Source organism: Anopheles moucheti, chromosome 3 (assembly GCF_943734755.1).
Source record: "Anopheles moucheti chromosome 3, idAnoMoucSN_F20_07, whole genome shotgun sequence".
NCBI classification, from domain to species: Eukaryota; Metazoa; Arthropoda; class Insecta; order Diptera; family Culicidae; genus Anopheles; species Anopheles moucheti.
The window spans coordinates 82122582-82145223 of NC_069141.1; the positions used below are offsets into that span (position 1 = coordinate 82122582).

Consider the following 22642-nt stretch of genomic DNA (forward strand, 5'->3'; position numbering starts at 1 on the left):
TTTTAAAAATTCCATCCAGCGACACCCTAGTGGTGGCTGTGCACTTGGTTGCACTTGGAATGAGAACACGGACAGTAGACGGTAGTTCCAGTTGTTTTCTTTGTTGCTGCGAGACTTAAGACATAACATAAGACGATAATCAATTCAGTCCAAAGTAAGAGCTAGTAGAGTATGATGAGATATTCTGGGTTTATCTATGATCTTTCTGCAAACTGCTATCGGCAGCACTATTCAATGCCCAAACAGTGAATTAATTTATCTATCCTCAGTTCTAAAAAAAAGGGGAACATTAAAGTCCGTTTCTTGTGTGGGGAACAGCAATAGCTACGGGTTTCTAGTCTATGGAAACAGGAAAGAGATTGATGGATTTCGAAATTCAAGATTCGCCTCAAACTGCACATTCCCGTGTAGCAGAATTTGATGAAGGGTACAAATGAATGAAATGAATCATTATTGGAACATGAACACACGATGCAGTAAAAGGTAGACGGTGTTCCTAACGCTAATTCCTATGCACTAGCAGTCCAATATTTGAGATCGCAACATGGCACATCATCCGAAAGGGGATGCTGTTTGAGCTGTTTGTTTGTGTGATGAATGGAAATGAAACCTAACTCCGCTCCCGTTGCCGGTTGTTTCCAACTGTGCTGCACCTGGAACGGGAATGGCTGTGAAAACGCACATTCATGGGGACTGTTTATCCTTATCTATGCTACAAGTTTGCTTAAAACTGTTTTTCAAGGAAAAAAAAAAACCGCTGGCCTTATCCTTCGTGGTAGGATGATTGCATTAGTGCGTTCTGGGGCAACATTGGGTCGCCGCCACCGACTACACCATTCCCAACGGACTGTACGGTCGGCGAAGGTGAACTGAAACCGGGCTGAAAGGAACTGATGCCTCCACCGCCGCACTGTTCGCTCGTACTGCTGGCAACGCTGAGGATACTTCCACTATGGCTCGGTTTGCGCCCGATCGGTGGCATTCCTTGGTTGGGCGGTGGTACCATCGGTTGGTTTCCGGCCACCAACGATTGTGTGCTGTTCTTTGGTATATGCTGTGCTTGACGGTCGAGCTCGGACGCTAGATCGCTGCTACCAGGCAGCGACGATATGGAGCTACCAACTGTTGCGACCACCGCATCGATGCGATTTCTGCTGTTACGCCCCGAACCGTGGTGATGGTGATGATGGTGATGCCGATGTGGATCCTTTGGAGGGCGTGCTTTCATTTCCGCCCGACCGGCAGCTCCTTGATATCCGGGACTGCTCGTTACCACACCGGCGAAATCCGCGTCGATCCCATATTCAACTCCACTGTCGATGCTTTTACGGGGCAGGCTGAAATTTTTGTATCCTTGCGCGTGCCCTCCCATCGGTTGCTGGGGTTGTTGCTGCCCGTGCGAATGATGCTGATGGGCATGGGCATGATGGTGATGCTGCGCTGGTTCCTGCATCGAATGGATGCTTTTGTTGCTTCGGCTAGCGCTTGCATTGTGATAGAAGCTACGGTTGCTCTGCGTTTCGAACTGATCACCGGCAGAACTGGCGGATTCATCCATCCGACCCGTGCCGTTGTTGCTACGATCTAGTGAATGATGATGCTGATGATGCTGATGGTGTGGTCGAGATGTGACCGAATGTGGTGGCCCAACCTGAGGGGAGGTTTGTTGCAGCTGCTGTTGTTGTTGTTGATGCTGCTGCTGTTGATGTTGTAATTGGTTCGTCCGTAAGATTTTCTCACGTTCCAGCGAATGATGATGATGCTTTCGCTGCTGCGGTTGGGGGAGAAGCGGCAGTTGTTGCTGCAGCTGTTGTTGCTGTAGCTGCGGATCCGTTCGTCCATCACCGTTACGCTCCCTGCTCAACGAATGATGGCTGGAGGATGATGACGGAGTGGCAATGTTTAGGTTGCCCTGCGAGGACATGCGGTTTGTATTGACACTTAACATTGAGCCCTTGCGATTGAAACCTCCTTGCTCGTTTTGTTCACCTGGAAAAGTCCAACCCAATCGAAAATTAGTTCCTGCTTTGGAAAACCCCAGTTGGTTTCGTCCTCATTTACTTACTTCTCTTCTGTGCTTGATACCATATTTTCAACCGATGGCCAATCTCCGGGAATGTTGGTCTGCGTACCGCCTGCTCATGCCAACATTCTACCATCAGCGAGTAAACCGCACTGGGGCAGGATTCGGGACAAGGTAACAGTTGCCTGGCCCGAACCATATTGATAACTTCCTGGTTGCTGTACCCGTAGTATGGCTGCAAACCGTAGCTATAAATTTCCCACAACACCACCCCGAATGACCAAACGTCACTCTCGGTCGTGAATTTGCCATAAAGAATCGACTCCGAAGGCATCCAGCGTACGGGCAGGAGTGACTTTGATTGAACTCTGCAAGTCAAATGGGTCACAATAAAATGTATAGCCAATGCAGGCTCTTTCCCTGAGCTGAATAAAAGAACTTACCGATAGTAATCCGAGCTGTAGATATCCCTCGACAGCCCAAAGTCGGAAATTTTCACCGTCAAACTATCGCCCACCAGACAGTTCCGTGCGGCCAAATCGCGATGCACGTAATGGTGACTCGCCAGGTACTCCATGCCATCGCATATCTGCTGGGCAATCAGCAAAAACTGCAGCTGGCTCAACGATTTGCCCTCGTTCGGTGAGTTTGCGATCAGAAACTCGTGCAGATCGCCCTGTGCCATATACTCGAACAGCATGCAGAGCGGTTCCTCCTTGAGCACCACACCCAGGATGCAGACGATGTTGTCATGCTTCAGGTCGGATATCAACTCGATCTCGCGCTTAAAGTCGGCTTGCGTTTTCGCGCTCGCGTTCTCCTTCAGCGCCTTCACTGCGACGAAGATCCGCTCGCCGTTCTTCTGCGTCAGTTCGCCCTTGTACACCTTGCCGAACGCGCCCTCGCCCAGCTCCTCGACGAAGCGCACGTCCTGCAGCGTGTACTGGGGAACGCGCGAGATACCGTTGTTACGCGACTGGGACGACTGGCCGGCACTACCACCGGTACCGGGCTGGCCGGTAGTTAAACCCTGGATGCCACCATTTTCTGCATTCCTGCTAGCGGCACCGGTTGACGATTGGTTCGCTATCAGGGACGTCATCTCGATCGGTGAGTTGAGTCGTGAATTGCCGTAAATGTTTTTGTCCGCATTTGGTAAGTTAATCTGGGAGAGAGGAGACATCAAGCAGGCGTTGAAAAAGATGCACATTTGTTGAAGTGTTCATAGACATTTACATTCTGGATGTTGGATACGCCATGTTTGCGATATTTCCGGCAGCAGAACACGGCTACGCCGATGAACAGCGGGGAGATGACGGCTATAAACCCAATGATGATGTACATCCACATTCGCTCGGAGCACTTCGGAATGTCGCAGTACTCGATAGTCTTCTGCATGTCCACGTAGCACCAGGGTGCATCCATTGGGCCGGCATGTGGTGGGTTTCTAAAAAAAAACACATAAAATAAGCAAAATATTGGATAGAATACACAACAACTCGTTCTCTTCCCTACATACCGGCAATAGTTGTGTCCGGCAAGGTGCGGGAACTCCGACATCGTGTGCATCAGCTTGGACCAGCGCATACAAATTTTGGACGACTTGGTCCGATCCATAATGCCGCGGTAACTCGCCCCATTCTCCCAGTAACAGTCATCGTTCGGCTTGATGTCTAAATCAATTCCCAGCCGCATACACTCCATATCGCCCGAACTGCCAAGCCCACCGATCCCATTCAGGATCGTCCCGTCGACACTTTGCTGCAGCGGCAAATCGTCACACTCCTCTAGCGGTAGCTTTTGCCCGATGGTAGGATGTCGCTTCGCAATCGCGTACTCCTTCTGGCACAGCTCATTTTCCAGCAGCTCACAATCGTTGCGGCAGATGCGGCGCAGGTTTTCGGTGTTCCTTGTTGGTGGGTAGGATTTTTTCGGACCCGACGACGAGGTGTACGATAGGACGGATATTTCGTCGCCCGGTTGAACGTACCGATAGTCCTGCTGGGCGGCTCGCCGCCCCCGTCCGCCGGCGGAATTTTCCGTAACGATTTCACCGTCGAAAAAATGTCCTCCGAAGTTCGGTGTCACACCGCCTTGAAAGTATATCCGAAGCCGTTCCGTCGTGGTTGGCGTATCGTTGAACAGGGCAGACACACTACTACTCACTACAGTGCTCACGTACGGCGGTGCGGGCGTTGAATGGGCCGCTTTTAGCAGCAGCTGTTTGCGGTTATTTTTCTTCTCGTGCGCTTTAAACTTCCCCCGGCCGATGGTGGCTGCACGGCGTGCTGCGTCGGCCGCAGCCCGGTTGGCAAAGTACTGATGGTTGGTCAGCTCGGGCGTACGGCACACGGGCAGAATGCTGTAGCACAGGCTGGGCAGCGCGTACACGCGACAGTTGGCGTTCATGTCCTTCGACTCACGGATCACACCGTACGCCGCCTTCAGTCGCTCCTCGAGCGTTTCCATCGTGATGTCCGGCGTCACGAAGACGGTTTGATTGCGAAGGTACTGTTCGCAGGTGGCACCCGTGTACACCTGACACACGCCCGGCTCGATCGTGTCCTCCTCGTCCCGGTACGGTGCGCTACCATCCTGGTGCAACTTTTCCGTCTTCTTTCGCCGGTTAAACCTGGCATTTGGCGTGTAGCCTCCTGCCCGTGCGTATCCGGCCGTACCGGACGGCGTAAATGTCAGCCTGGAAAGAAGCGGGCAAGAGGAACAAAGTAAACGCGAACAATTAGAACGATTGTATGAAAAGTTAGCTGTTGTTCCACCCAAGAAACCCAAGACACACGGAACGGACCAGGAAGACCACGACAGGAAGTGTGTGTAAAGACGCTCAAACAAAGTGGCATGGTTCTTGCTTATTTTTCTGGCAAATTGTAGGAAACTTTACACGCTCGCTTAGCTTCCCCGTAGGAAAGGAAAATAAGGTGAGGAAAATGCGAATCTTAAGCGAATCACTTTTCACCGTCTTTCGCCGTAGTACGTATGTCGATAGCTTACACGGTGGGCCCCGCTTTCGCTAAGATCACACAAAACCCATAATAGAACCAGGTCTGGTTTCCGTCGAACACTGCCGGCGCAGAGTGCTTCTGCGATGGGGAAGGATAACGATACCGGGTCCCCGTTATTAAAAAGTCGAGCACCACACCATCTGGCTTTTATTTAGTCGTTCAACAACCGGGTGCGTACTTAGCGTGTTTGATGGCGTGGAGGTTTTGTGGACGGCCAGAGATTTTAATGCCGGGTTGGGTTGGGGGGGAAAACAGTATGCTCGAAAGACAAACAAACGCATATCCCTATTATAACCGGAGACGCGACGAGAGTGCGTGCGTGTGTGTCAGTGGAGGAGTTTTTTTTTTCTTGTGCTGTAAATCAAGTTTCATAGATAAAATGAGTAGTGAGCAAACAGAACTCGATACGGTCGGTTTGCTTTCTTCGCTCCGTAATGTTGCCCGTCAATGGAATGGAGTTTAATTGTGTGTTTATTTCCTATGGAACCATTTGCAGTTAATAGTGGGGGGAAAGTTACTCGTTTTTAGCGCAATAATGTAATTGAATGAGCTTTAGTAATTTATTGGAATAAGGATACAAAATATTCATAAGCTAATGGAAAGGAAATCCTAATCAAAGTTTCTCAATGTCTCACAAGTTCCATAAACACAAAAGCAACTATAGAGTAGGGTAAATCTATGATTTATGAATCTAAATGAATCTTTGATTCAGTTCAATAATATGAAACTGAATCAATATGAAACTGTATGCCAAAGATTCATGAATCATCCAAGATTCAATAATCCTCTATGATTCATGAATCAATCAAGATTTATAAATCCTCTAAGATTCCCCCGGTTATCGGCTACCAAGAATCACGATTGCTCTAAAATTTATGATTCATCCAAGATTAAGGACCTCTCCAAGGATCTTATCTGGAGCAACGGTTTTCAAGCTCCCATTTTGCTTAAGACCTCCAAAGAGTCGAACCGTCACTGCTCACATGATTCATAAATCTTTTGAGAGTCGATTCCTGATTTGACTGACTCCTCGCTTAGCATTCAAATGAATGTTTCTTTTGTAAAGATTCATTAAACACAGCTCTAATAAATTACTTTGTCATAAACTGCCCCCGGTCCCTCGCAACTTTGGATTGATGTGTTTTATTGATAGGTTTTTGTATTCTGTAATGGTAAAGAGTTACATCAATATTCAGCCATGCATGTGACCGGTATGGGCTTCAAGTGAATCTTTAATTCAACGTTACTTAACACATTTCCGTAAATGAGCTAACAGTTGATGAAATATTTAATGCAAGCGTGTACTCAATACGCTCTAAATGACACGACAGGACATTAGGAGACCTGAGGCGCGGCTCTGTAATGAAAATGCTTTCTATGCATTAATGTATTTTTTTTTCGTTACGTTGTTAAAAGCCTGTCCCAACACATTGTACGTCAGGTTCGGGATTGGCCCTTCCGTGGAGCTCTTTCTGCCCCCACGCCGCCGGAATCCAGCGGAACCTCCTAGAGAACAATCAATCTCTTCAGTTGGCAGGGTCGATCCACCAACACCATCTTTCCGGGGGGAGTGGGTTGTAAATTCACGTCCCACAGCCAACAAACGGCACACCAACAGTGTGACACGGAACGTTCCGGGACGGTTCGTAAAATGGAATGGCAAATGAAACTGGAACGACCAGACAAACACCGAGCGCATCTTGAATGATTGAGAAGTCGTGTCGCCTGACACACCAGCGCGCTTTCGCCGTTCGTCGGGTGGTTTTACCCGAATGGTCCGAATACCGGCAGAACGCCAAGGGGATAGGACCGTTTTCATCACATTAATTATCCAGTGTCCGCGTCTTCTCCCCAAACGATGGGGCTACTATCGGGGGCTACTGCTATCGGGGGCTACTACCGTTCTTAGCCAGCTCCGGGCTAGTGTAAACAGAATGCAACTGGATCTAGATCAGTGGCATCGTAAATGTTTTGTCATCCGTGGTTAGCATCGTGAGACAAAATGGTCACAGCATTATTTCAACGTATTCGACGGAGTCGAGAGTGGCTGTCCGCTGCAACCGGGAACGCTCATTAAAAACTAAGATGACAAATTCATGTCCACTTTCGGCTGGCGCAATAGATCGTTCGATGGCGAGTTGGGGGAGGGTTTTGCGTTGTGTTGGAGCAGCAGGATGCAGTAAATTTTGTTGTTATGGAGCGGGAAATGGCCGTCACTACGGGGCGATGTCGTAAAGCGCATGATTGACTGATGGATGACTGTTTGATTGTGGCCGTGTGGCCACCATATTACTTCCTTGCCGGAGAGATGGAAGCTGAGGAACAAAATTGCGCCATTTCGTTGGGATTATTTTAAGATACAAAAGCGGCTACTTTTGAGGCGTTTAATCTGTTCCTTCTTGACGGTAGTTTATGGATGTGGGAAAAGCATAAGATTATATGGACATCGTAACATGCCGTGCGCTATATATCTCACTATATAAATAAATAATTATCCGGCTTTATGTGCATATTTGCTAAAGCATCCCATTCATATGCTCATAAGAAAACAATGGACTGATAAGAAAGATAGGAGAGGTTTATAAGCCATTAGGCTTTTAGCTATCGTGTGTTATTTTAACTTTAAGTGCATTAGATTTACGATATGTTTGGACACGATCGCGCACTAATTGATGGATGAAAAAGCGATAGGAAGTCCAAGCGTTATAGTCCTAAAACTCACAGGATTTTTGGAAGGACTACTTACTTGTGGAAGGACTAATGAGAATTCGCTGCAATGAAGAGCTCTTTGGGGTGTACAATGACCTTATTATCGTGCACGAATCTCGCTAGGTTTCGGTGGACTGTTTATGCCATAAGATTGATACCACCGGACGACAAAGGTCGTAAAGGCTTTTTAGGTCGTTCTGAAGGAGAGTAGATATGTGAATGGTGGGATTGATGGTTTTGAGGCGTCCGTCAAAGTCAAGTTCCATTAAGTTCATAAAGTTCTCCGATATTTGAAGAAGAATTAGAAAATTTTCATGCTTCTATAGGAGACGGTTGATAAAAGCTGCTACATGTTTAATTAACAATGTTGTCTATCGATATTGGAAGAATCCGGGACTTCTGACAGTGCTGACAGTGCACTCTTAACAGCAAAAGGCACTTCTTTACCGGCACAATATCCTCAAGAAGTCTGGAGAGGCCTCAAGTCCTGCATACGGGGGATTTGGGATTTTGGACTGGTCATTTCGTGTGACGACTGACGCCGCTATCAATAAATCACTGGGCCCGTCCCAGGTTTAAACTCCATACTCGCTAACTATAGCTGTACAAGGCGAACAGTCACGTCTATTACAGCGTAGGTCTTTAGAATCGTCAAGTTTTATGTGGTGTGTCCATGTCATGAGAACGACACCAGACGACTTAACTCGTACAGCTGTTTTAGGTCATCAACAATAAGAGAGAAGATTTGTTAGGTCTAATTTTCGAATACTTAAAGCCACTCTTGTAGTAGCCCAAAGGCGTAAAACAGTTGTATATAAAAGGATGTTATTTAAAATATCACAAGAATATTTTAAACATCATATTCAAGGCGAATTTTCAACTACTTCAGTAGTAAATCCCATTTATATATCTGCATTTCATCGGCAAATTGATTAAGAGTTTACTACACTGCAGTATTCTGAACGTTGCCATCCTCAGGTTTTTACGATCGAAAAAACGGTCAATATGTTGCCTAAATCACTCCTGATGGTGGCTTCCTGCAGAAGCATTGATATGGGAAGGATGTCCACACCATATCAAACCAAACGGGGGTACAAAAAAGCAACAACACACATACGCTACCAACGCCCGGACACGATCAAATAACGTTCATCAAGCAACGGTAGACTTTATGTCGTTATTATTGATTGCATGTATTAATAATTTATCCTTACCAGGAGGTTCCCTTCCCGATGTATGCGAACCCGGAAGCAAAGCTCTAAACGAGCTTGACGATAAATACAAATCCATTTTCCATCCTGCTCCCCGCCACGGTGGGACATATTTTTCGGGACGGTACAGTTTTCCCTTCGGCTCGGCTAGTCGGTCGATCGGGTCCGGGTCGCTCGATGCTGCGCGAGCGTGCAACGGGGACGGAGACTCTGTTTAGTTATTCTAATGGCTTAATCTTGTATATCCGGTTTCAGGGTGTGGGTTGGTGGGCACACCGACCCAGAATCATGTCTCCGGACCCGGGTGCGACATGGTGCGTCGGCATCCGAAACATAAACAAGGATTATTAATGTTCGTGTCCAGCATATCTCCCCGGGTGTGGTGGGATAAAATCGAACCACAAGTCGCATCTTCGGGTACGGGAAACAGGAACAGGGAATGGATCTTGTGCCTCGCAAGATTAGAAAAGAGGGAGCTGAGAAGATTTCGGTGTGCGGGGACCAGTAGAAGTCAACGATGAACCAAAGAAAATAAAAGGGTTTTTGCCAAACCCGGTAACCTCAGCTGATGATGATGGCCCCTCGATAGTGGGGCGACACAAATATTTGCATTTATTAAAAGACAACCACCCGAGGGGCGTGCGGTCCCGGTTGAAGCCAACCGGAAATAAAGCTGGACGTTCCGGCAGTGTTTAAGGGAAGTTAATTTTCAATTCCCCACACGGTTAAGCTTTCGTTACGGTGTTTAGATTTGTGCCGCCGAGTGGATTTGGGTGTTGTTTTTCAATCTCGATCTCACCGTATCTAGGTCCCTTTTCTTTTTTAAAGGACACACTCATCTGCATATTAAATCGCTTCACATAAATTATCTCCAAGTGTTTGTATTGCGGAAGCAACCATCATTGAAGCTACAATCCTCCAGAACGAAGCAGAATCGGGTTTTTCTTCCGCTTTTTAAGTGTGCTGTTTGTGTGTGTGTGTGTGTGTGTGTGCACCTGGTGAGATCCGTTCCGAGCGAGAGAAAGCTTCCCTTGGCGTCCTAATGTCTGCCCCCATTCGGGCGAACATCCTCGATACTACGCAATCGAACAGAGGGAGCACAGAGTTTAATATCCTTTCCCGTACATTCACCATTCCGCAGGCGGGCATTCGGAGCGAATTGGATTACGGCCAACAAATTTGGCATTCCATAACAAATCGTCGCCCGAATACCGTTTCGATATGGCCGGGCACCGGCACCGAAGCAAATAACTTGGTGCGGATACCAATTTCCCGGAGGAAGGGGTGGTAGCGTTTGGGTGGCTGGTATTCGCTTTCCGGTACCGAGGTCATTGGGTTAGTTACCCGGTTCGGCGCGGGTGGAAGCTGTGTAACCGACACGGTTTTAGGTCAGTACGGTTGCTTGGCCCGGGTGGCGTTTTCTTGGAGTGTGCTTTTCGGTGGTGGGTTTTATCAACCGCGCGAAGGAGTCCGATGGCACGTGGTCAAACCTGATGGTGGTGGTAATAATCGTAACCGTGAGCGGAATAATATAAATTTCCGGGAAGTAAAAATCCCCCCAAAAGCCATTAAAACTAATCTATGCTCCCGAGTGCGGGGTGGTGTCGCTCCGGTTGGTCCGCAGCGATTTATTCTCTGTTCGTTGCAGGTCCTTTACAGACCATTGCTAAAGCGAGCAAATCAAACGTTAGATTGGACAAGCAGACGGTGGTGCGGAACTAACTTTCCCTGTTCCTAATTGTGGTCCCCCCCCCAGCCCGATGGCCCGAGTGTGTCGTTTAATTTCGTATTTAAAATCCATACATATAAAACTCCCACCCTTCGAAAGGAAAAGCTTACCCATTGGAAGTGTCCGCGGTGTAATGGTTCTGCTGTTCGCGACCGAAAGTCACTGGCGAATGTAAACAACCGGCAATCGTGAGGATGTAAATCACTTTTAACATAATTTCGGCACGAGCGTTAAAACTCGCCGACCCCCACCGAACACTCACACACACACCCAAGCACCCACTTTCCACCCGGTGTGTGGGGAAATGGGTATTCCGTTTGTGGAGGCACCTTTTTCCAATGGACCGTAGGATGGCTGCTTATGGTAGGCACGCACTCTTCGAAAGGAAATTTATTTTCCACACACACACATACACGTACACACAGAGTGGATGGTTTTAACTTTTGAGCACGAAACGAAGCAGGCCGAAACGAATTGAACCCTGTTTTTGGGGTCGATTAGAATTTATGCTTTTAACGTTCTTCACGCTAAAACACTGCCGACATCGAGGGAGGTGTATGGCCCATTGAGGGGGGAAATACAGCAGCTTTTCACGTTTTCCTTTCGCCCAACGCGGGGGTAGAGGGAGTGAGGGAAAGGGGAGGGAGGTTTTCCACCCGGTCTTATTGATACTTTTGGCCGTAGCGTGTGTTGCAGTAGGCGTTGGAAAACCACACACGAAGAAATTCGATATTCACACAATCGATGGATTCACTTTTGCTCACTGCTCACCGGCCACTTTTCTCATTGGCTGTGCTCGTGCAACAGTTAGATTTTTTTTTCGTTTTTTTTTTTGTTTTGGGATGGGGGATTCCAATTATGTTGGACACTTCACAGACTTCGGTACGGTGCAATGTAGTGGGTTTTTTTTTTGTTATGTCTACCTGAGTAGTTTATGTTTCTAGCAGTGTTTTAATGAACTCACTATTGATGGAAACTCGAATGGGTTGTGCGTATCTACACTGCTGGTAATAAATATTTGTCTAACACTCCATTAGAACCGTACCGTAATCACTTCATTTCGTTTGTACTGCTACCCTTTCGGTGCTTCTGCTGGTGTTGTTGCCGCTACCGTTAGCTACCACTAGCAGCCACCGTCCGTAAGCGATTGCGTGTACTGGGGAACCCCTAGCTGGAAAAGAGGAAGAGGAATTGACTTTTATATTTTGTTTCCAATTTTTATGATTTCCACCACACCGCATCATCCCACCCACAAAGCGTGCCGCGAAGCACATAAGGCTTCAGAGCATAAAGTGCACGCACGCAACCAAACACACACACAGTTGAACGTTACGTCGCACACAACAAAGAATGTGCTGTAATACGGGGAATGAATGCCCCTGTATGATTATGCTTTGAGTTTTTCTTGTGTGACACAGAGCCCCTCGTCGTACGGATATTTGTATGGTTTAGCCAATGACGCGCGCGGGAGAGCTGAAAATTGTAAGCAAACCCGGACAGAGAGGGGCACGACGAACTCGGGCGAGCAGCACTTAAGAAAGCATAAGTTCATTGGGTTTCTTTTTTTTTGTTGTTGCACCCCCCCACACACCTACACAAATCACAAACACACACAGCTCGTGCACATGTGCACTCGCGAGACAAAAGATATGCGTTTTGTATGCTCTGCTGAACGAGGTTTCGGCTGTTGCAGTTCCGCTGCTTATTGAAGAATGAACGGGACTGAAAGATTTACCGACGAAACGTTGCCCTCGTCGGAGTGGTGTACCGAAATTTGTTTGTTTGTGGTTCGTTTACAGTTCGGCACGACGGTAGACGCAAGCGGAGCATCATCTTTCACGGTGAACTGTTTGGTGGTGGTTGTGTTTGCGCTGGTTTTATGCTGCCGGATCACTGTACGGCAGCTGAGCGGAAACACACCCTCTGCTGCACGGGTGAACTGCACCGGGAATGAACGACGAAGGAGCGGAAAGGGGGGAGGGGTGGTATACACAAAAAAAACACAACTTTTCCATTTCACCTTTATGCTTCGCCTGGAACTGAATTTGCACACTGCTACACTGGTAAATCACACGCACGCCGTACAGAAAGGCAGCTACCCCGTACACACCAGGTTGCAGTTTGTCTTGCGTATGTGTCATTCACGGAAAAGGACGAGCCGAGTTATGCTTCCACCGACGTCGGTGGCTGAAAAACAATACAAACGAGAAGGAACTCACCACACCAACACAGCTGCGCGCGGTGGTTTTATGTTGCGGGCAAAGGTTTATAGAGTGAGCAGTTTCTGTATGTTTACATGCTTTTTTTCCGGTTATTCGCACCATTTCATCGAGCTAATTTATTTTGAGTTAATATTTTAAACCATTCTATTTATTTTATCTTCAAGTGATAAACCAATTTATCTAATACGGGCACGATTTAAAATTATCCAATTTGTGTCAAATATTTGACAGTTTGCGATGCACGCGTGTATATACATCTTGTGTTCAACTGTGGCAAATTTTGGTTGCGTACCTTTGGTTTGTGTTTTGAATTTGTTTCGTCACATGTCTGCTCTTCGTTTTGGAAAATAAAATACAACTAGTTCTGGATAAAAATAACTTAAGGTAATTGAAATATTATATATATATATATATATAACCAAGCCAGCCAAAAAACAAATAACAGCTGTTGAAGAATTGGTGATAAAAACAATTAGAATGCATTCGAAGATTTTGAAAGCTTAAGGAACAATAGAACAAAATGTATAAAGCTTATTCATTGCTTAATTCATTAGCAAACGCATTATATTTCTATGCATCGAAAGTAATTTTTAATGTTTTTTATTTAAAAATGAAAAAAAAACTTGTTGCTTTGATCAAAGTTATGAAAATTGTTATGGCAAATGAAGCCTTCATAACTTAGCTTATAATAACCGTTAACTGGAGCTCTTTGCCGGAAGGAAAGCTACGATTAACATCATTCTATTTGGTGGCGGTGGATAGGATCATTGGTGCACAATGTTGTACATCTGAAATCTATCTATTCGAAAAACCTAGCCCTTCATATTCTATCAGGACAAAGGAGTGCTCTAAGTAAAATATCTCTATCGGGAATGCTGTACCTACGTTGTACATCTTTTTTTTAGCTTGTCTGGCATTTCAGCTGTGCACATACTGAGAAAAAATTACATTTCGGTTATGTTAAAGTTGAATTCGTCGCTTATCACTTGAACATGCACGACGTGCGGTGCGTATGTGACAATCATAAGTTGGTTTACATTTATCGCAAACAAATAAATAACATAAAGAATTGAGCAAATAAAACATATTCCCGGAAGATGGAAGATGCTTGCGTTTCTAACCAAATGTTATACGAGACGGTTTATAACATATTTCCGGTTTATATGGTTGACGGTTTATAACATATTTCCCGAATATGGCAACCATACAGAACAGAATGTGGATAAAGTTCTTGGAACTGATAAACGGAAGTTGTTTAAACAACCGTTCATGAGGCACCCGTCACGTCGGGACTGATTACGGTATTAACGGTAGGAGCGAAAGTTTGGCGATAGGTTTTATTATCATTTGCGATCAAAACATATCATTTGGACAACAAAAGTTCGTAAACATGCTATGCAAACACTACACCGGTATGCAACCACTTGTTGGCATTCTTAATGTGGGGAACAGTTCCGTTTGGTAGTTTATCAGGAGCGAAAGCGAAAGGTTGCCGATTGCATTGTGCATCGGCAACCCTGTCGATGAACGCCATCAATATTTGCAATAGTAAAAGATTTGGTACGTTACATTGTATGATGGCTGTTTGAGATATTGGGAATGTTTATTTTGGTGGATAAGATCAAGCAAAGTGTTTGTTCACCAGCTGTAAAAAATAATCCCTCAATTCAAAACTGAAACACTATTTTGTAAAGTAAAAATATAAATTAACTAAAAGGTAAAACATAACTCCCTTATTTATTTATACCAGACCATAATATTATAAAAAGAACACTGAAACAAAGGTGACGTTTTCTCTAAGTTGTCACAGGCGTTCATTTGATTTAGAAACATCACACTCAAAGCACCATAAAATACTGAAATTATTAATCACATTCTCACTTATCCCACGTGTCAAAACATCTATTTTTCGTATTGGTGACCCGCATTATTTCACATTCTAACGAAGTGTTTGGCGTAACGATTAATAGCGTTGGATGTTTGTCACCCACGAGTAGAGATTTGTAAACCGTGCCAGTTCGTAGATGTGTCGTCATGTTTCTCCCCTCTACCATTCAGCTTGGTTTCGTACGAAACTGCGTGTGGTTAGAACGAGATTTTTATGCTCCCATTGCTGAATGGATGTGCCAGGAAGGGAATACAGTAAATACCAACACTACTGCAGGTCATCAACCGTTTTCCTAGGTATGACGTTTGTGTTGGTGGCTATGCTGAACCATCGTACGCGTAGGTGTTGTAATATATTAATGTAATGCTAGCATATCCTTTACACACAGGAAAAATAAACGTAAAACACTACCGTTGTGTGATGGTTGTTTAGTTTTACACAAAGAAGCACAATACACGCTCGGGATAATAAACCACAGCACCGGAAGGGCAACATCCCTTCTTCATCTCACTTTTAAGCATTAACAAAGAAACGCACACTCCTTTTTTGCAAACGTGACGCTGGGCGCTTAACGCAAAATGAAACAAATGTAAATATGTAACGCGTTATGCTGTACCGCTTACGAGTGAATTCTCATCGCATTGTCGCAGGTTAATCAAACACTCACAGTATATTTAACATGATAAAACCTTTACGCCACGAAATGATTAGCCTCGCCGTTGTTTAGTGGTCGGGCAAACTTGTGTACAGCCACGATGAAATGACAAGCGACACTGAACACTGTGTGCGTGTGCTGGGCTGGAAAAACGGAAAAATGGGTGGAAAACTCAACGCGAAGTGTGTGTGTGTGTGTGTGTGATTTGTCCTGTTTCTGGCTGCGTACTGAGTTCTGGCTGTTTAAAGCAACTGTGGTAAAAGGTCGGGCATCCGTTTGAAAATAAACCGTTGCTGTTGATGAGCTAATGTTGTATTTAAAATATTGTATGGCATTGAAAATGGTTGATTGAGAATTTTTGAAACAAAAAATTAATATTTTAGTGTTTATATTATTGGTTTAATAATTCTTGAGGGTGTGATGGACGGTTTGCAAATTTCTTTGTGACAAATAATAACTTTTTAAGTTTTGCTATTCCTAAACCATGATCGGCGGTATGAATAATATAATATTTAAAACATAAAACTAGACCATTGTTTATATATCCGAACTGACACGATTTAAATCTAAAATCACTAGTTAAACTTACTTTGTAAGGTCACTCGACTTGCAAATATATTGAAATATAAGTATGAAATTTTAGGGGTATCTTTCCACGAAATTCATTAATTGCATATATGGGAAAAATGATTACGATTATGATTTATTAGACCATTTGCCAATCTAATATTCGATCGGTGAATGTTAAGATAGGAACTGGAATAAACCGACAAATCTCCATTTAAAAATAAAGCATGGAACGCAACATCTGGGAATCACCAATTATTACCCCTAAAGACGCAAGGGTAGAGAGAAAGCATTTTAAAAATTTAAAACTGAAATAAATCAAAACCCCTACGGAAGCGTTCGGTTGATAGCTGAACTATTTGCTCTCTTCTTGGCGTAATGACCTTCTGGCTCATACTTGCCATTTCTGGCTTACTGGACTTAATTTTACCACGTAGCCGGATAGCCAGTACTTGCTACGGGGGATTGGTCCGGATGGGATTTTGGACCGATTCTATCGTGTCGTTAAGACTGGCGCCGGTACTTATATACCACCTTCCGTCATTTGATGGTTAAACTTGTTTCGAACTAATTTATGGATACTGTAACGTTTCGCATCTACTGCTGTGAGTGTTTGTGTGTGAATATAAAATGATACGCTAAGCTGGAAATATCAGCGTATTGGAACTTCCGCAACTACCACTAGTGCAGAAACAGGATTTTTCTATGTCAAGGCTACTATTTATGTTGCGTTTCATTTAAATATTTATAATAACCACAACCAAATAGTCTAACGGGTTTTTTTTTAATTATCATTATCATTTATGATGTTGTTATCTGCACGTAGCTTATTCTGCATCTATGTTATCAAAACTAAGGCTTAACAGCTGTTCCTCTCGCTTGGGCTAGACACGCACGTTATATTATTTGCACGACTAACTGAACATGCTGCTTTTCAGGCGCTTGATGCGTATCGATGTTTATTTAAACTACGGACAAGCATGACAACATGCATGCAGATTCTTATAACTGAACATTTCTAACACTGAAGTTTTCATCCTGTTGAAGAACATTTCCTGTTTAGTGAAGGTTCTAATCGATGAAGAATAATTTTGGGGTTTTTTTTTGGCAGCCAAAAATGGCAATTTGTGATGGCATTTTTTTGTTGTTATACATCACACGTGCCGCAGATCGTTTGTAAGGGACAAAGATACGGAACTCGAGACCATGGTAAAAATGTGGAAATTTGATTTGAAATTTGAGCCTAAAACATAAGTGTAAGTGAGGTAGTTCAAAGCAAACAAACTTCAAAAGTAAACATTAACAGTTCGTTTTATTATGTTTGTATAAACTCTTGCTTCAATTCACGTGAAACAGGCGCGTTATTTGTGCCCACTATTGTAACATGTACATTGTTAATATGTTAAGTTATTTAAGATTAATACTTGTTAAGTTTATTTAAAAAAAATTTTTTTTTCGCATAATTGTAATTGCTACATGTATTCAATTTTAATAAATGTATTAATGTTATGAAATTTTATTATAAAATTGTAAATGGTTTATTATAAAAAATTAATTATCTTCCTACTATAATCATTCAAAGTGCATGTTTGTGCAAAGTGCATAACATATAGTACATATAATTTATTATATTTGTATCCGTCGTGTCACGCTTCCACCGTGCGCACCGCATGCAACGGCACCGGTATCGCTGATGATTGACTTCAGCTGTCGGGCGCGGTATGTGTGTTTGTCGTATTGTAAATACAACAATTTGCACGCCTGCAGCGGCACCAACACCGATTGTGGTGGCTTTTAGCGGGCTCTCACGCATTGCCTGGTCTCAATCCGCTTCGAACGGTCAGCGAAGGCGAACGTGCGTGCGCAAACGAGCGTCCGTTCATAACTCTCGAGTTGTGTCCACCACCGGGCGGCGTGTGCGTGCTGTCGTGCTAAATACGCAAAGATCCCGCACAAACCGCACCATCGGTGTTCGAAGTTTGGCGCGTCAGCCAGCGCGAACCGTGAACCGCGAAGTTGCTAGTCGCGGAAGCATCACTACCCGGTTGTACGGTGTTCGGGGGCTCTTGGGCTAAACCTGTTTTTTTTTACTCTCGTGCGCATTTGATCGTGGAGCTGAAGTTGTGATCATCCTGTGTGTGTGTTATTTTTTAAGGGTGTTTTGTCGTGAATTGGAGTTTGTGCGGGAGATACGGGAATTTGGTACGGAAGTTCCAGGATCGCGACAATACGAGTCACAGCCAAAGTGAGTGTGAGTGGTTGAGTGAGTCTGAGAGCGTGCGTAGCCGATCTTGGAAGATCGCGTAAGGTTGTTGGGGAGAAAAAACCAACGAAGAATTGAACAAGAATTGAGAATATCCGTGAAACACCAAAATCCAACAAATAAGGGTTGATAAAGCGTGTGATCTTCATATGCGGAGCATCTTTTTTCTGGTGGTTGGCATCAAGTTATGCGCCCAGTGATCCGTTCAACTTCCATCGTTTAACAATTCTTGGTGAAGCGTGTCTGGTTCGAGCGGAAATTGGTGCTTTGACTAATCGTAGTGTTATTCCAGCTAAGGGGTAGGTTGAAGTCTAATTTTAATTTCACGTTTAATGCCAGTCATATCAATTTGTCCCCACTTTGAGAAAAAACGCTTTATTGGTACTAAACAAATATCCGGTTTAAGGACGTAAGGCTACTGGTCTATACAAGGTTTTATAGTGTTTATCAGAAGACACAGACCCACAACATTTTTTCGAAGGAGAGCAACACTAAGGGGGTCATGATAGCTGGAGCAACCTACCGGATGACAGTGTTGACGATGATTGGTCCGTATCGGCACATCAGAGTGTGACAAGGCAAGGTTAAGACTGTAAAATGCATCAGAAGAAGTTCGATAAGATATGGTCTGTTATCGGTATCGGCGTGGAAACCTGTGTTTGTGTGGATAAGCCCTTTAAGATTGTTTCTGTTCCATTCCAGTAAGGTTAAACGGGAAGGGAGGGCTTAGTCGTTTTTCCTTCATTCTTTTCAGTGCTCCATTCATTCACTGGGAAGAACTAGATTTGTAGAGAAATCTTTCGTTTTGTGTCACTCGTATTTCACATTCAAGTATGGTAATTTCGGTCAACGTATCTGACAAGCCGTCTGGTTGGTGGCGACACGTCTGGTACCGTGGTTTAATGCAGATTCCACTACCGTGTTTATGGTGGAGACATTACTATTGGGAATCGCGACATAGTCATAGAGTGAAGTGAAAGGAACTCACCTTGTGTGTGCATTACAGCGAGACACACGAGCAGGTGTTTTTTTTGTTTGGGACGTATCGATTACACTACGGATTCCGGTTTGTGGTACTATAATGGAATGTCTGGAATCAAGCGTAGGAAATTGGAAATAGTGCTAGCTGTTTTTTGTTGCTACTACCCTGTCAATGAAGTTCCCGTAGTAAGGTGCAAAGAATATACGAAACATGATCTCCAAACATGCTTTATCATCATTGAAATTGGATGTGAAGTCGTGGATGAACTGAAGCACCCAACTATAAATAAATGCAAAATTGAGTAATAAAATTGTTTATTGTTTTCTTACGGAAAGGTACATAATTTTCGTAACAAAAAGTCTCAAGCATTGGTGACACTGGCTAAATCAAACACGGTACGCTACGATTATTATGTTATTTTCAATAGCAATACCTGCTACCGTTGATAAATGGCCCAACCGTAAACCCACGCAGCCAAAGAAATCTCTGAAACGACAACAACCAAAACAGTCGGTGTCTCCATCAATATTACATCAACGCGGTTCAGTTTTTGGGGCAAAACACTCGCTATTCCACCGCAAAACCGGTATTTGAAGTCGAATCAAAACACGAACTCATGGTGCGCTCAACGTTGGTGGTTGCTGGGGTTTTCTCAATTTTGTAGTACGACTTTTGTTTGGATAAGCTGCGAACCGTCGATGCGGAGTACTTCATGGTTGCAATTCGGTTTGCAATGGTTTATCTGAGAGGCTTAAAATAGCCCAATCAAAGGCTAGAAGGCGAAGATCGGCATTAAAATTCCCGAGATATTTAGGAAGTATAAGGCATTTGTCGAAATAACCTGTTGCCTAGTTATCAGTACAGGATTTTTCAATTTTCTTAAGCATGTTTTTGGCTGAAATAATGGTTTTTAAACGATCGCGCTTGATAGCCGCACAAGCGATCGGTGAAGCATCGGTAATCGGTTGCCCAGAAGTACATAAAACGAACGACCTTTGTCGAGGTAATGTCGATGGACGAATCTGCGGAGTTAGAGAGACAGAAAAAGTTCGAATTGCGGTACGCCGAAATAGAACTGGTTTGTTCGTGATTAATTTCATGTTGATTGCCACTGACGCGGAAGTGAAGCAGGGATTAAGAACAGGGCCTGCATGCTTGGTAGAAGATGTTTGGATGTTGAGTTTTGCGTTTTACAACTGAGTCACACAATGGCTGTGTTTTGTAAGCGGGTGAGTTATGGAAATTGAGCAAAATATTCCACCCACGGTAAACACCGTGTAGTATGGCCTTTCCCCTTGCGTAATATGTACCGCAAGGGGTGGAATTATACCGCCGTTTGCTAATTAATAATATGCACTCGTGATACGTGATCATATCCGGTTGTGTTGGGCCGTGCGGTTGTTGCGGGTCATCATTCAACAGAAGATCATTATCAGCGTTAAACATCCCAGCACGGGTGCTACTCATTGGTCAACACGTTACTCGGCAATACAGGTTACAGTTCCATGCAGTGCAAGCAAGATTGTTATGAATATCTTTGTCGGGAAACACCCGGCGAAAGGGATTTCTTATTCTGGGCAGAACGGTGTGAACATTTGTGATAGAAAGAGAAACACGGTCCCTCGAACCATAATAACAAGTTTACTAATGTTTTAAAACTGTGTAATAGATGTTTGATACATTAAATTTAAAGAGAGATACTTACATTTAACAAAGTTTCAAATCAACCATTTAACAAAGATCAAAACAAATTTATTAATTGCAAAAAAAGAAACGGACCAAAAAAAGGAACAGAAGAAAAAAGCAACAGTGAACAATGAAGGGTTTAACACTAAAAATAATATCTGAGTGCGTGTTACGTCTAGGACACAAATATAGGATTAGAATTCAAAGTAGGAAGATTTAGGGCAGGAAATTAGGTACTCTAGATTTAAAGCACCTGCAGGAACATTGTTCAAGCCGAAACTAGCTCTGATTTGATGAAAGCTGTGAGGTGCCATTACTGGGTCAAACCCTTTTCTGTTTATTTTTTATTGGTTTGCATATGCCAGCTGTTGGATTACTGCTCCAGAGGCTTGGGATTTTCTTCGAGGCTTGGGCTTGGGAGAGGCTTGGGGAAACGTTTGAGGTAAGAACTGTGTTTGTTGAACAGCAGGTCTACAATTTTGAAGTAGATCAAATTTTGAACAAAAAACCGTAGTCGTAATGTAAAATAGGAGATCAACTGTTCAAAATATTCTTCATTTGTCCAATCTAGTACAATTGACGGTACTTATGTGATCTATTCAGATAAACAAATCGTTTATTGAAACGTTAGAAAGGGACAGAGATTTTCACTCAGAAATATTCCACGTATTCCTATGCTTGACGTCAATGCTGGAGTTCAATTAATAGATCATATGGTAACGATGGGAATGTTCATTCACGGGAGTGTATTGTCTGTACATTTCACCCCCCTGTACATTCGGCACTCTCATTAAAGAGAAGTGCATCGCGTGTGAAACGTGAACGGCTACAGAATCCGACAAGACGTTGTTTTTCCTGGCAAAGCATTGCTGATCGCCTGGTGATCCTCCTATTCTTACAGCTGACTGTTTCCCCTGTTAGCAATGGGGCGTTAGTAGTTTAACGATTAAATTATGAATATCTATTTGAATGTTTCTGGGTGCGTGTTCCCATGCATCGGAACGTTTTAATCCCTCCTACAACTACTGACAAATAGTTTCGGAGAAAAGATAAAACTACTCGCAGCAACATATGGCTGGTTAATAATCTAGCGAAATATGCATTAAAGCGTCATTATTGCGTCGTCAGTGAACTACGCGATAAAAGAAATTACACTTAGTGCATGGACGCGCTGGGACGCATTGACTGGAGGCTGCGCTACGTTTCGTTTGCGTTTTGCAAGCATCACATGGTCCCTTTTGCTGTTTTACACTGTTGTTGTTCATAATCGCAACCGACCCAGAATCGTTATCGGCCTGGAGCGGAAATACTTCATTCATGGTGAAATTATGCGCATTTTTCGCTATTTTGGGCATTGTTTATTCGGACTGTTTGGCTATGCAACCGTTCACTGCAAGCACCGTCTATTCGATCCATCACTATTTCCCTTCGGGATGGAGGAATGGTTTGTTCGAAAATTGTCCATCGCGGTTGGTGCCATCATGACGTCACCCAATTGACGAAGGATGCTGGAAGCCATGATAGTGAGCGTGCAGTAAGGGCGAACGATTTAGAAGTGCAAGTGGTGCCAAAATTTTAATTAGTGATTTTTATTGCGATGACGCGGGAGCTTATCTTGTCGGGCAATGGATCTTCGTTCCACGGTTATCTGCCGTCGAATGATGTTACCAAGGAAGGCACTCGAATC

At 44.1% G+C, this 22642-nt stretch overlaps 1 protein-coding gene across 1 annotated transcript; it reads right to left on the reverse strand.

The window, feature by feature from the left end:
• Window positions 1–763: 763 nt before the first annotated feature.
• On the reverse strand, window positions 764–10906 carry LOC128303961 (tyrosine-protein kinase transmembrane receptor ROR2-like). Its single transcript, XM_053041069.1, has 6 exons — window positions 10803–10906; window positions 3543–4721; window positions 3260–3470; window positions 2467–3188; window positions 2066–2391; window positions 764–1989 (listed from the first exon to the last, which is right to left on the reverse strand). Exons 1-6 carry the CDS (start codon window positions 10904–10906, stop codon window positions 764–766), a joined length of 3768 nt encoding a protein of 1255 aa, XP_052897029.1.
• Between the last annotated feature and the right edge of the window lie 11736 nt (window positions 10907–22642).

Bases quoted from the DNA above. Each gene is read 5' to 3' on its own strand.
- LOC128303961 (XM_053041069.1), bottom strand. From the start codon at position 10,906: ATGTTAAAAGTGATTTACATCCTCACGATTGCCGGTTGTTTACATTCG. The intron at 3,471-3,542 runs GTATGTAGGGAA...GTTTTTTTTTAG, and splicing joins GCCGGACACAACTATTGCCG to AAACCCACCACATGCCGGCC. The intron at 1,990-2,065 runs GTAAGTAAATGA...GGACTTTTCCAG, and splicing joins GTATCAAGCACAGAAGAGAA to GTGAACAAAACGAGCAAGGA.